Source organism: Pterocles gutturalis, unplaced genomic scaffold (genome assembly GCF_000699245.1).
Source record: "Pterocles gutturalis isolate BGI_N339 unplaced genomic scaffold, ASM69924v1 scaffold7944, whole genome shotgun sequence".
In the NCBI taxonomy this organism is placed as follows: domain Eukaryota; kingdom Metazoa; phylum Chordata; class Aves; order Pterocliformes; family Pteroclidae; genus Pterocles; species Pterocles gutturalis.
This window is the reverse complement of record NW_010135629.1, coordinates 21,928-36,798: the sequence shown is the minus strand read 5'-3', so window position 1 is coordinate 36,798 and position 14,871 is coordinate 21,928. Positions and strand designations below refer to the sequence as shown.

Sequence of the window (14,871 nt, the reverse complement as noted above, 5' to 3'; positions counted from 1 at the left end):
CAGGGGCTAGGTCGGTGGTACTCCTTCCCACACGTCTCGCATACTCCCCCCCTCCCCTGTTACTAAACCCTTGGAGCCAGGGGTGGGGGTGAACTCTCAGCAGTTACTTACAGGAACCACCACTGCAGCCCCTCCCTTGCTGCCAGCAGAGCTGGAGTCCAGGGAAACCTTCAGCAGCTACTTACAGGAGCCATTACTGTGGCCCCTCCCTGCTACCAGACAAACCCACCACACAAAACCACAACACACGCGTATACAGTAACTCTTCTTTCTTTTTTTCCTTTCTTCCTTGGCTGCAGGTCCCAAGGGAAGAAAGAAGAAGCTGTAATCTTACTGCGGGACTCCATTAAGCACGGCCCAGAGTTTGCAGATGCTTACTCAAGCCTGGCCTCGCTGCTAGCTGAACAGGTAACAGACATTGCCTGATCTCTTGTGCCTTCTGCACATGCAGATGCATGGCTGTGGCAGCCGCAACATGTCCTGCACATCCCAGTGGAGCGCCTTGGCCTCGCACACATGCAGTAGCAGGCATGGGTCTGCGGCTCTCTGCAGAGAGCTCTCAGGCTGCTTTAGAGATGACTTTTTCAGGATAGGAGGCAACTCATTCGCAGTGAGTAATTACACCCACACGATGTGGCTCTGAATTAAATCACTGTGGAAGCTGTAAGTAAATATCCTCTCTGCAGCTCCCTATGTCTATGGCAAAGTCTTAATCCATTGCACCTTGAATGTTGTGACAGCAGAATGGGTGAGTGCTTTCTCCTCAGACACACACACCTACGTAGATAACCTTGAGATTTCATAATAAATCACCCCAAAACTAGGAATTGTCATGAAACCAGGTGGCCTCTGCAGCCTGAATTCTGCCCCTTGCATGCATGCATCAGGATATGGCCCTTAATTACCATGGTAGATGATCACATACAGGGGGAAAAGGCTTGCTAGGTTTATATTGGTCTTAATGAGCAGCTGTTCGATATTTTATTTAACCTCATTGTTCAGTATGTGCCCCCAGGACTCATTTACTGCGCATGGCACAGGCTGTGCTCTGGAGGCAGGGTTACTCATTTCCTCTTGGGCTTGTTCCCCATGCTCATTACTCGGGGCTCTCCCTACTCTCTGTAGTTAGGTAATTTATTTCTACAGTGTCCCTGTGAGGTGAAATACTGTCTCCATGGAGGAAAAGGGAAATTAAGGCACAAAATGCTTGAGTTCAGAAGAAGCCCTGAAGTGTGGGTGCCCACATCAAGACCACCAAGCCCTGCTTTTCTCCAAGCCTGCAGCAGCAGATGAGTGATGCTGTGCTTTGGGCATTGCTCCCACGGACTGTGGCCACAACTAGTGGCCCCAGTCCAGGGCTATGAGGGTGGGGGGCGAGGTCCTCATAACTGCACAGCTCCAGCCTTTTGAAAACTGATTCCCACTTCCCCACCCCGCCCCCGCCAAGTTTCAGATCTAACTGTTCCATAGCATGGAGTGGTAAACTCTCTTAAAAGGTTACCAAATGCAAATACAGACAAAGCAAAGGAGTATCATCTTTCACTGTTTTCCATTAATCTGGTTAGTGAAATCTTCTCTCTGTAAGGGGAGTGGATAAATTTCAGCAAAACTATACGCAAAGGTCTTATTCTGGTTTAGGCTTCTTTAATGATGTAAGCACTCTGCAAAATTCACCTATGACATTTATGGGTTACTGAAAGTTGTGGTGTTTTATTTTCCCTTTTAAGTGACTTTCAAATATTTGAATATTATCAATATCAGCTGCAATGACCTAGAAATATAGTGTATGAATTGAAAGAAGAACCTTATTGAATTGGAACTGTGTTTTGAATAAGCCTGTCGTTGAAGAGTCTCCTGCAAGTATGGGAAATGAGTTCTCCACAGTAATACCTTGTTTTAATATTAATTGAAATTATTAATTAGGACTATCAATTGTAAGGTCAACAGAGCAATAAAAATATTATAGAGTCCTGAGGCCTTCTGCCCAAAGCAAATGCCATTAGTAAGTCCAGCAATAATTCATGTACTTTTACGTATAGGTTGTTCATCTTCTTGTGACTTAAGTAAGTGGTAGGGGAAAAAAGATAGTACAATTTCCTCAGACAATAGCTATTTCCTGCAGGCTTTTAACACCTTCCCATGTTCAGGCACAGCAGATGACTACCTGGTTGTGTAGCTCCTGCCTTGTACACCCATCCTAGTGACCACGGTAGGGGCTGTCCTACAAATACATGTCGCTGCCTGTGGCTGTGGGCTGCAGAATCACACCCTAACACTGCACTTCCTGGAGGGGTGCAGCCAGAAATTTTGACATCTTCAGCCCAAAGGAGGATGTATGTGCCAGGAGGGAGAAAACAGGACCCCATTTTTCAGTTTGAGGGTTTCCTCTTTGTCTAAGCAGTAGTGTCCAAAATGTCTAGAAGTTACAAACCTCTTTTTCTGTCTACTTGTAGTGCAGGGTTCCTCTCAGCTGTCAGGGTACCTGTGATGCCAGGCAGTGGGCTGCATGGGCAGCATTGCTGTGGCGTTCTGGGGAAGGGAGCACAAACTGATTCCCTCTCACTGGCCTGTGTGAGAAGGGGGCTGAAGTGCCATAAGTGGCACATTAAAATAACTCGCATGAAGTGACGGTGCCCGTGACAAACTTCTGTTCCTCCAGCTTTGCACTAAGGCCTTGGTCTTAGGGGGTGAAATAGGTATAAGCGGCTCAGTGAAATAGTGCAGGGAATGTCTTGGTTGGTCCCACACAGCGTGTTCCCTCCTGTCTTAAAGGCAATGAATCTGAAATGGGGCTTATGGGCCCTTTCCTCCCACAGCTGTAAAAAATGTTCCTGAGAGGAATGTCTCATGTGCCAGTGAATTAGCCTGTAACTCAATGTAATTGTCCTTTTCTCTCTTTGATTGTTGATTCTTAAGCCAGAGCTGATGTGGAGTAAAACACTGCCACGTTATATAAAGCAGTTTGGCTTGTTTGTGGCTTTTATAAATGTTTCCCCTTCTTACTGCTCTTTTGGCTTGGTATCATAACTTAGTTGCAATGTGATGTTGTTTTCCTTGTTTTCTATGATCACTGCAGAGGTGTTAATATCAGAAATCAAATATTTATGTTCACGGTTTTCACAAAACTCCTGTAATGCTGGTACCCCAGGATTTACGCTGATGCACTTGAGCAGCACCTTCTTCCCAGCTCTTGCAGTTTCATCAGCCGAGCAGCACCTTCTTCCCAGCTCTTGCAGTTTCATCAGCCATCTCATGCTACTCGATGGCTCTTTTCAGACCCTAGTTTCTGTATTCAAGTGATTTTTTTTTGTGTGTGTGTGTGTAATAATATCAGCCTACACTAAGAAGAAGAAACTCTTTAACCCACTTAGCTGCAGAGGAGAGCCTACACAGGCGTAACCAGACCGAAAAACTGAGACATAAAAAAACCAGACTCAAAAACCTCACTCAACTGAGAGAGTGTCACATGCATATTTTTTTTTTAATATCATAAAAATCTTATACATTTTTTAAGCCAATCTTATTGATTTTGTGAGGTTGGTGAATGTTTCATGAAGGTCTGGGAGTGTCATTATTAAGTGTTAATGAGAATCGAGCCTTGATGAACTTACAGCATTTCTCCTAAGAAGAGGAGAGGCTGTGAGGGACAAAGCTCTGGCACAAAAATCTGGGCCCACCCTTCCCAATTTCTGACTGCACTTAATGCAAACACTTTGTTAGAGAAATCATCCCAGACTCTGCGTTGAGCCTGAGGCATGCAGGCTCAGCATGTTAGGTGCCAAAAAAGCCATGCAACCATGATAAAAATGCTAAGAGTTCTCAATATTGGTGAGTGTGAATGTTTTGACATGGGACACCGCTAATCGAGTTTAACACAGCCCTTCCATGCTTTAAAGATTGGGTTTTTGATCACTAAATAAAATGAAGAAAACTGACATATGTGCCCACAAAGCCACATTCCTTGGCTGAAAATTAAAATCAGAGGAAAAAAAAATTAATACAGAAAGCTTTGAAAATATGCTTGTTTATGTCTAGACACAGATGCTTTCTCAAAAGATTGCTCTTCTTTTTAGTAAATTCTGTCGATCGCTACACTTTTCCTGACCCTGCAAGATAATGATGTCAAATTCACATAAATATATCCAGAATGTCCAAACTTAAGCACTTTTTAAAAAATGTGTTTCTGTGTTTTATCACACACTATCTTTTCTGCTGGCTGACCTTTATGATGTAAATGAGAAAGCAGTTAACCATAGCAAACCCTGTGCTTTCATCAAGTCATACTTTTCCAATGCAATTAATTCCAGCTCTCCAGTTACAAAATAGGAGGTGAGAAAGGAGTCCACACATTTAAGCAGCTACAGAGCAAAAGCTGCCATCAGGTACACCCTTTAAATTCAGAGAAAGCCCTGTAGGCTTGGGGATTTGGAGGACTTGAGGTGAGGAGAGTCCACAGCTGGGAATGAACCCACCTCTCAGGTCAATGTGATTCAGCTCCCAAGCAGGCAGTCTGCCTTGGTGGCTCCAGACCTTCCTCAGTGGAGACCCAGGCAGCTGATTTGGTTCGGGAGCATGGTCAGGAGGCCATGGGGTTTGGCACCATGGGGCTGAGCAGCTCCATGGAAGTGGAAGAGTTGGAAATAGCTGGAAGCTTTGCCTGACACCCCTCTGCACCATGCTTGTCTCTTCTGTGCGCCGCCTCCTTCCAGAAATACACCCAACAGCAAGGCTCTGAGGTTAGGGAGGGGAGGAAGACAGTGATAACTGGTGTGAGTGAGCATGCAGGCAGTGGGCATGCACTGGCTGTCTGGAAGGAAATAGAAACCTTAGTAAGTTGCTATTTGATCCAAATGAGGCACCTTATTTGTGTTTCAGGACTGGGCTGCCTGTAGCTCAGGCTAGACAGAGTGCAGCCAGTGGGACACTTTCTGTAGGCAGGGTGTTCCCAAAGAAAAGATCTGTATTTTCCAGAAATGCTCAGCACCAACAAACCTCCTTGAAATCTATGCAAAATATAAGGGCTCAGCACATCTGGGAATCAGCACAGTGGCATGTCCCACCAATCCCAGTGAACTAGTTCTCACGCATTGATGACTCCTGGTTTTAATCTGAATCTGTCAGGTTTTCCCCTCTCTGTCGTTGCCCCCCATCCTCCTCCAGCTTCCCTTATCCACCTGCAAGAGCTCCCTGTCCCCCATCCATCACACACACACCAAGCTTGCATTCCTTGTATTTTCCCTGCAGCTTAGGGAATGAAGAGCAGAGGTCTGGAGGGGAAAAGTTAGCCAGCGAGATACTCATTAGACAAATAAATTACAATATTATCAGCTCCCAGATGGCAGATATTTATTAGCAGAAGCAACACAACCCCTGTCACTGTGTGTTTCCCTGCTGGGTGCATGCCCAGATGGGGCTCACTGATATTGCACAGAAGCTACCTTTTCCAGATGTTATTTTTGTTTCACAGGTAGCCCCAATTGCAGATGTATGGGGGAAGGCTGTCTGAATTGCTCTGGGGTACCAGATGGCAGCTATATCAAATCCATGCCATGGGGTAAAATTTTAGCCTTCTAGAAGGTGGGGTGTGCTGTTGCCTTGAGCTCCCCACGCACAGAGGGAGTTGTCCCAAAATGCAGGTATGTGGCAAATGGTGCTGACACCCTATCTGCCACGGCTAAGAAATCTACTTCTCTTTTAAGGAGCGGCTTAAGGAAGCAGAGGAGGTCTATAAGGCTGGCATAGAGAATTGTCCAGAGAGCTCTGATCTGCATAACAACTACGGTGTTTTCTTGGTTGATACTGGTAAGTGAGAAGGAGCAAGGGATTCTCCTTCTCTGCATTATTTGCTTTGGTTTGTTTTATTCAGCAGTACACATCTAAAACAGTGTCAAAAGCTTCCAAAGCAATAGATGTGTCTCCACTGTAGCTTGGAAATAAATATCCCCGTGCTGCTGAGACGGCACAGCATACTGAAATTTGCAATCAATACAGGCACTGTGTGGCAGTGGCATTCAGCCTGGCTGTTTCCTTCAGTGTTTCTCACCATCTTTGCACAGTCAGTTGTCCTCTTCAGTTTGAGCTGGGCAGCACCCTGACAATACTGCCCTTTCTCCAGGAAAGCATGGCCACATCAAACCAAATCCCAGGCACACAAGTGGATCGTTATGGTCTTTGGAGCACTTGCAGTTCTACTTGGTGACAAAGAGGCTCTTTGACTGTAAAGGTTGAGTGCCACTGCTATAAAAACAAACATGGCTTTGAAACCACAATCATCTGTGAAAACAAAACCTAAGATACTATGGGGTGAATTGATTTCTCAGGAGCTCCACAATGACATCCAAAGCCTTTCTTCTCTGGGTTTCTGGTTCCTATCCAACTTCCCTCCACTCAGGCACTTCCTGGCATCCACATAACAATAAAAAAAAAAAAAAGTCACTGTAATTGCTGCCTTTTATTGACAGCTTTATAAGCAGGGCTAAGTTTGACAAATGACCAGTGGAAGCCAAACTACTGGCTCAGTCTGGTCTCTCCAGGACACTGCTGAGACTCAGTGTTGAAATATTGTAGGCTTAAAGTGTGTGTTTGCTACCAATCCTGCCCCTTTCACACTGCACCTGGCTCCAGTGGTGCTTGGGAACCATAGATGATGGTGTCCATCAGTCTGCAGCTGGCTGTCATACCTCTGAACTGATGCTCAGTCATTGCTCTTCTGTAGTACCAGCGTGAGATAAATACAAAGCCAAAATGAGTACTTGTAATCAAAAAAGGCATCAGGGCATTAGCGACAGAGATTGAGGTTCTGAATTTGTGCCCTGGCAAAATTCGAGCTTGCAAATCATAAAAATTCCTCAGTAATTTCACTCTGACGTTATACTTATCTTTGCTTCCTAACCCTGATAAACTGCCCTGTCCTGACAAAAACTGGTTCAAATACAGTGCAGTACACCTTCTATTTTTTGCACTTGTGTATTCTGCCATAGTCAAAACTGACTTTTCGTGGTTTACTCCTACACTTCTCTGCACACAAACAACAGGAAAAAAGCCCCACTGACTTTTGATACTTCAGGCATGATGTGTAAATAACCTTCCTGGAGACATAACAAGGCGTGAAGGAAGTGGCCTGTCACAGGCTGCGCTCTTCCCTGGTGGGCACCAGGAGATGCTGTGAAGCACCACTCCAATTAACTTGCAGGATTTTGTGCAACAAGCCTCCAGCAAGTGTCAGCTCTGGGGAGCCATAACTCCTGACAGCTCTGCAGTGGTTACAGACACTCAGTGTGTCTCCCTGAACGATGCGCATTACCCCGGTGTGCTGAGCCGGGGAGGCACTGGCTGACTTACAGACTGAGGTGCATGCCTGGCTGCTTCCCAGGGTGTTTTGTAGATATGATTTTCAAAAACATCTGCCTGCTCAGTGGTAGGAGAAGACTGAGGCTGCTGCTGGATGTTTTTAAAAAAGTCCTACCCTGACAGATATGGTTGTTGGACTTGGATAGATCTTAAGTGCTTCTAAATCTCCCTACAGACTTCCCTCCTCTCTCCTGGAAGGAGACACCAAGAAGTATGAGGGTTACTTTTCTGTTGCATAGATAGTCTCAGGAAAACCAAACTAGAGCTGAAAAGCTATGAAAATAAAATTCCAATGGCAGCATATGTTCAGTACCCCAACACATGCTGGCTGTTTTCAAATTCTGCTTTCCAGATAGAAATGGAATTAAATACATTGTGAAGTGATTTGGCTTAAAAAATGCCAATACTCAAAAGCTTTGTTGGTGGACAAGACTCCATGAGTATCGGTTTTCATCAGGAGATTATCTGGTCTAGAGTGTGCAAACCAGTTAAACAAGCAATGGGGTTAAAAATATGTTATTCACATTGCTGAAATGCTGGAACTTTATACGGTGCCCCATTATTTTATTTGGTAGATAATCAACAGGTCCTGCCTGAGGAAAGTACTGCAAGATCCTTCTTGAGGAAAACCACGATTTAGATAGAGAAAAAGATACTATTTGGGCTAGTGGTCTGGCACCTTTCTTTTTGCACAGTGTTGTATTTTGTTGTGGTGCTTGGTCATGTCATGGACTGTGGGACCTTGCATCAGTAGACATTTTCATATAGTGAAGCAGTGCCACCCCATGGCTCCTCTGCAACACAGAGTTGGTGCCTACGTGCTCCAAAACAGACACCTGCATACCTCTGGTCTGTGATTTATTGCCCCAAGGTGGGAATTAGCTGGTCACTGGGAGCTGCTCCCAGTCCTGTTGAGCAATGCGCAGAGACTGAGCAGGGCCAATGCAACAGAGGCAGAGGGAACAGTCTCTGTTTGGAAAGAGCTGAAACTATTTGCATCTCTGGCGGGGTTGTGGGTAATACTGGGTTGCTAGTTCTCCATGTCTCCGTTGCCTGTGTCTCCAGTGTGCCAGGGTGGAAGAATGCTCTCCCAGGAGCTGGGACGCATTCCATGTCTCCGTTGCCTGTGTCTCCAGTGGGCCAGGGTGGAAGGATGCTCTCCCAGGAGCTGGGATGCGCGCCCCAGCCCACTCTCTGGGATGGACTCTGTCCTTAGTCTGGGGCATGCATCGTGTCCCCCCGCAGCATGACTGAAGGGTGCTTTCAGTCAGCAGTCTTATGGTTACTGTACCCTCGACTTCCAGAAACCCATCCCTACAAAATCTGTTTCTCTGGATTGTCTCTGAATACTGGAGCTTAGATCTTAATTTGGACAGTGATTTTTTTTAATTTCTAGAAAGGTTGAGACAGGATTTCTTTCTCAAAATGGTTCCTATGCACAGAGCAATTTAATTTCTAGAAAGGTTGAGACAGGATTACTTTCTCAAAATGGTTCCTATGCACAGTGCAGTAGCTGAAAGAACACCCAGAGCATTACTGCATGCTGAATTTGCGACAGCATTTTTCTGAGACAGCAGTTTAATGGTTGTTCTCCTCTCCAGGGGCTCCTGAGCGAGCTGTGTCCCACTACAGGCAGGCCATCCACCTGAGCCCCACTCACCACGTGGCCATGGTAAACCTGGGCAGGCTTCACCGCTCCCTGGGGCAGAACAAAGAGGCTGAAGTGTGGTATAAGCGGTAAGAATTCGAGATGGAAGACAGGGGCTTCCCTCCTTCCCCTGTACAGCTTGTCTCTCTGAAGCCCCTCTGATACATTAATCTGTCAGTGCACGTTTGGGTTTTCCCCCATTCCTTCTCCATCTTTTTGAAACCAGATTTATCCTTGCTTGTTTGGCTATTTTGGGGGAATGCCTGGAGAGGCAGCATAGTCTCAAACAGTGTTGACTTGCCAAGCCCCCAGGATGGATACACTGCCAGCTTTTGGCTGGGGGATGCCCTAACAACAAAGTCAGAGGTTTCTCGGTGGCATGAGCAGGTTGTTAGCACCAGTAACAGCTATAACTGCCACACAGCCTGGCACCTAAACCTTGGCACCGTCAGGAACTCAAGCCCTTCCCAGCAATGTGCCAACAGGCAGGCTCTACATAGGCATCCCACTATGTAGCAGGGTGGACCATCTTATTTTTTGCCTCCTTTTTGGCATCCTGATTCATGCTTACGCTCCCTGGGCTCTGCCATCATCAGCTATCCCCACTCCTGCTGCATGCTCACATGCACTTTGGAGGTGGCCCTCTCCTTGGGTGACCAGAGGGATTGCAGCTGTGGGCATGCTCGTCCTTCCCTGGGATGTTAAATTTGTGCTCCCTGGGGTGGGATGAGAGTGCCATGCAGAGTGCAGAGCTTAGCTGCTCCATTCCAGCACAAGCCACACCTGAGTCTTCTGCTTTGATCCCCACACCACCTGGAAGCATCTCTTTCCCCCAAATTCCAGGGCACTGAAGGTATCCCGGAAGGCTGAAATCCTGTCCCCGCTGGGGGCTCTGTATTACAACACGGGGCGATATGAAGAAGCATTGCAGGTTTACAGAGAAGCGGCATCGCTGCAGCCTTCAAACAAAGAGATTCGACTGGCACTGGTGAGTATGGGGTGAGCTCGGCCAGGGCAGGGCCACAAAAGTGGAGCAGGATGGCTCTGTTAGTGGCAATGTTGCCCAAGGCTCAGAGCTTGGTTCTAGCTTCATGCTGGCCATCTGGCAACCATCTCTCCTGTCCTTCTTGTTTCTTCCTCATCCCTCCTGGAGTCAGGCCCATGTCTCAGCCACTGCCTTTCCAGCTGAGCAGGACTTGGCATAGAGAAAATCTGACTTGCCCCTTACTTACTGGGAAGCGTTAGTCCTTCAAGTTAGTCCTTCTGCCTTTCCTTGAGGTGCCTCTTAACACCACCAGCAGAAGCAGGAGCCCAGCACCAGCCGCTGGGTGCAGCATCATGTATTAAAGAGGACGGAGGTTTTTAAGATCATAACCCTGTATAATGTGGCTCTGTAGGCACAGGTTTTAGCAATGATGGGGCGCACGAAGGAAGCTGAAAAGATGACAAACCACATACTCAGCGAGGATGCAGGGTGTCTGGAATGCTACCGCCTTCTGTCAGCCATCTACAGCAAGCAGGAGCACTATGCCAAGGTACTGTGGCCACGGGGTGCCTTGTCCTGAGGGCTCACAGACAGAGCCCAGGTTCAATTTTACATTCTATCTCTTCAGAGACATGTCACACGCCTTAGCGCGCATCTAATAGATTTATTTTTTCACTAAAACCTTCCGTTTATCTAGGCACTGGGACTGAAGCTAAGCAGCATGGTTGTCTTACCACTTAGTGCTCCCACTGCTGTCAGACCCACTTCCATCTAAAAAACAGACACAGACATTTAAAAAACTCACTTCCACATGCGTTATCAGTGTGGGGCAAACAAGGGAAGGAAGAAGATGACTCTTGTGCTGGGAAGCCCTAGTGGTGAGGAGAGCATGAGAAGTGGAAAGGTGCAGAATATAGTAACACAATGTCCTCTTGCTTTTTTCACAGGCACTCGAAGCTATAGAAAAAGCTCTTCAGCTAAAACCAAAGGATCCAAAAGTCATATCAGAGCTCTTTTTCACTAAAGGAAACCAGCTAAGAGAACAGAATCTCCTTGACAAGGCTTTTGAGGTATGACTGCTCTAAACCCTACAGATAGTTTTGTGCCTCTCATACTCCCTGGTGCACACACCCTGGCTGTTGGCCTTGGGAACTCAGCAGTTCACCAGTGGTACAGCTAAAGCTATGGGGCAGCTAACTTTGCCAGACTTAGTTGCAACGTTTTTCCTCATTTCTGTGTGGAAATACAGCTCCCTGCTCTGAGAGGTCAGGTACAGAGTTGTGGTGGGACTATGGAGGAGCCTAAGCTTTGTCACACTGACCAGACCCTTGGTCTATCCAGCCCCAGCCCCTCTCACTGGCAATGGCCAATTCCAGGTGGCTCAGCTGAAACCTGTGAGAGCCCACCATGTTGTTATATCTCACCTCATTACCTAATAGCTGAGAGGTTGGCTTATCCTGTGAAGCTTGATAGCTCAGAAATTATGTTAAGTGTTAAATAATATCACAGAAAATTGCTATTGGGACAGTTCTGAATACTCTGGATATCCCTAGAGATGTCTAATCCTGGTTTGAATCCTTTCCTGCTGTGACACCATAAAATGGTGCTGTTTGACAGAGTCCAGAAAGTGCTTGTTGCTTCTTTTCCCATGCACGATGGCAGAAGCAGAGGGGAGGGATAGCACTGCCCTCAGGTCCTTGTGAAACCTCCACACAGGTGGCTGTACCATAGTCTGCTGCCAGCTCCAAATTAAAGCCTTGCAGATAAGGAGCATCACAGCCCACACGTCTTGTGGGTGGCAAGCACGTGTCCAGGGTAATGACCCTGACATGCAGGAGACCCCAATGGTGCCGGGTGGCAGGGAGAGGGTGGCAGGGGTTGGTGTGGCTCCTTGTGCTGTGCCATGGGCAGGGAAAACCTGTGAGATGAGCTCAGCGGTGAAGCAGTATGTTATGTCACCTCTGCTGTAAAGAAACTGAAATTCAGCTTGTGCATTTTATGTGAGAAGAGTTTGAAATTATGTTTAAAATGGATTCAGAGGGAGAGGAAACTTCATTTCCCTTTCCCCTCCAGCACTGCTTTTGTTTGAAGGCTCAGACTCTTAACCTAAAAATGTTTCATATTTATGTAGAGCTATAAACGGGCTGTGGAGCTCAACCCAGACCAAGCACAGGCCTGGATGAATATGGGAGGCATTGAGCACATCAAGGTATGACAATTTTGCTTTTCCTTTAGCTGTCATCTGCAGACACTAGTACTCAGGGCAGAAAGCTAAATTTGTTTCATACTGCCAAGAGCTGCATGTTCACGAACAGTGAGTGTCCCTGACATATTTTATCCAAAAAGGAGGAAAGTCTGTCCGCCCCAACTAGAATTTCCCAACCAGATTGGTTGGGAATATGTATCCTGTAATGCAAATCCCGTATTTGTGAGAGGAAAGGCTGCGAGGAGCAACCTGCCCATCTCTAAAGTTTTTCTGCTTCATTTGTTGCCCTGGCTTAGAAAAATGTCACCATGAGTCAACTTTTAAGATTCCTCTCTGCCTAATTAATTTAATAAAGATGTCTCATGCAGAATACTGGCATGAAATTATGGAAGCAGACAGCCCGCCCTGTGGTTGCTTATCTTTTTGAATACTTTAGCATATCATTACAATTTGAGTCTTAAAGAGTCAGAATGTGTGATATCCTCAAGCTATCCTATCACTGAGTAAAATGAACTCTTCTGGTACAACATAACAGAAAAAATGTAAATCTACTTCTTGCCATGTGTGTTTGATCAAATTTAGGATGATGGCACTCAGTGATCCATTTCATAATGAAGAAGTATTCCTGATACCTAACAATATCAAGGCTTATAAACTCTTTTTTGTTTGTATTATGGTCTTCACCATTCCCAGAGAATGAACTTTCTGTGTCAGGGAATGCAAATGAGATCTGTAACTCATTTTCTTTGTAGGGGAGCTACATCACTGCCCGTGGCTACTATGAGAAAGCCTTACAGCTGGTTCCAAACAGCAAACTGCTGAAGGAGAATCTGGCCAAACTGGATCGCTTGGAGAAACGGTTTCAGGAAGTCCAGGAGAAAGACCAAACATAGCATTCAGTCACCAGTGGAAAGAAACTCATGCCCCTTGGAGAAGAGTATGGTGGAAGCCTATTGTTCAAAGTGACACTGAAGGAACTTTGATAGGACTCAGAATTACGGAAGGCAAATTTTGTATGCATGCTTATGTTTGACCAAAGTTACAGGAGACACTCTGCTCCTGTGGGACATGCTGGAGAATTAATGAAAACCTTCCTTTAATCATAATTTATGTTTAGGCTGAACCCATTTTAGTCACACTGGGAGTGTAGGTGGGACACATACCTTCAATATCTTGGTTATCACTGGGGAAACCATGGAGACAAAGCACTCATCCACTGCAGCAAGGGTGAAGTAGCACCTTCTGTCACTCAACACAGTCTCACTTCGTCCATGTAAAGTAACACTGATGGGCTTCATTGCAAGAGCTGCTACTTCCTTCTGAGCCAGGAAAGATGGTCATAATGGTCACATAAAAAGGTTTCAAGGACTTAATGCTGAGGACATGGTGGCCACTTTTACAACTCTGAATGTGACTTGAAAATTATTCTAAAGAAAGGGAAGACAATATCTGAATATCACCCTAGAAGGATGATTCTACAAGTAGGACAAATGATCCTCTGAGGGAAGACCTCACCTGAATGTTTTAGATATAAAATAGTAATTTTTTAATAATTCAGGGTCATGATGTTGGTGTTGTCAAATATTGTATGGCTTTACCCTTTGCCCTCTCCCTCCAGGCCAAATAATTATTACTCTGAAAAAAATTGAAGCATCCAAAGGCAATGGGAAAATCCAAGTTTACTTGTCCTCCTGTCCAGTCCCCAGTAAAAAAAAAAAAAAAACCAAACAAACTGATCTGGTTGACATAGGAGGTAAAGTAAAGCACAGAGAGATTAGGGAAGATTTCCTAGTCTGGAAGAGTACTAAGGAGGCTTTTTTATGAGTGTGCAGGGACAAAGCCCATTTATCATAGTGATAACAGTGACAAAACTCTTTGTCAAAGTGTTCTCACCCCCTCTCCCAAAAGATACAGAAAATTACCTATAGCTGATCAGTCATAAATCTATATTTTTAAATACTGAAGTGGGAAAATAAATTCTCTTCAGAATTGGGGCTTTTATTTTTGAGCTTTATTTATTTAACTTATAATAATCAAATAATTAATATATATTCTCTGTTTTATATGAATTGGGCAGTATCCTTCACAGCTGGCCGTATGGCTGGGTGATGTGACTTGTATGGTCTGAAGTTAGAAAAATGCAGTACCACCAAGGTGTGCTTGAGTAAATCCCCCTAATGATGTTTCTAAATCAAATGTCTGCAGAGCATGTTGGACCATACTGTCACTGCAATAACAGCACTTCTTCTGATTCCACCAGGGTTTGTACCAGTTCACAGAGAGTGTTAGTGGGATCATGCTTGGTGCCACTGCCTTTTGGTTTGGACATCAGGGTAGGTCATCAGCTTGTTCCTCTTGCAGCAGGAAACCACCATAAAAGTTGTTATATTTGAGCTTGATTGTGGCCAGTCCCTGCAAAAGAGCAGCCCAGGGTTTGGCATTATTAGTAAAGGACAGTTCAGATTAGGTATGCAATGCCTTGATACACATCTGTCAGGAAAAGCCTGTGTGGCAGTGTCCCACATGGCACCCAGGCTTAGTTGGTGCTGGCCCTGGCACCTTGGCAAGCTCCAGATTCGCTCAGTTTGATGGGACAGCCATGCGCTGCTGTCCCCAATGGCTTCGTTCAAAAAGCTCAGTGTCCTCAGTGTCTCGCCACTACTGATGGTCAAATTACTGACA

The 14,871-nt window shown here is 45.6% G+C and overlaps 1 protein-coding gene across 1 annotated transcript; it reads left to right on the top strand.

Moving 5' to 3' along the window:
* Positions 1 to 259: 259 nt before the first annotated feature.
* Positions 260 to 13,895, top strand: TMTC1 (transmembrane and tetratricopeptide repeat containing 1; the record flags this gene model as incomplete). The annotated part of the gene is made up of 8 exons (XM_010081969.1): positions 260 to 408; positions 5,700 to 5,802; positions 8,952 to 9,087; positions 9,842 to 9,986; positions 10,396 to 10,533; positions 10,931 to 11,053; positions 12,115 to 12,192; positions 12,942 to 13,895. Coding segments are annotated over 8 exons (1,013 nt in total), but the record flags the coding sequence as incomplete, so codon positions are not given.
* Between the last annotated feature and the right edge of the window lie 976 nt (positions 13,896 to 14,871).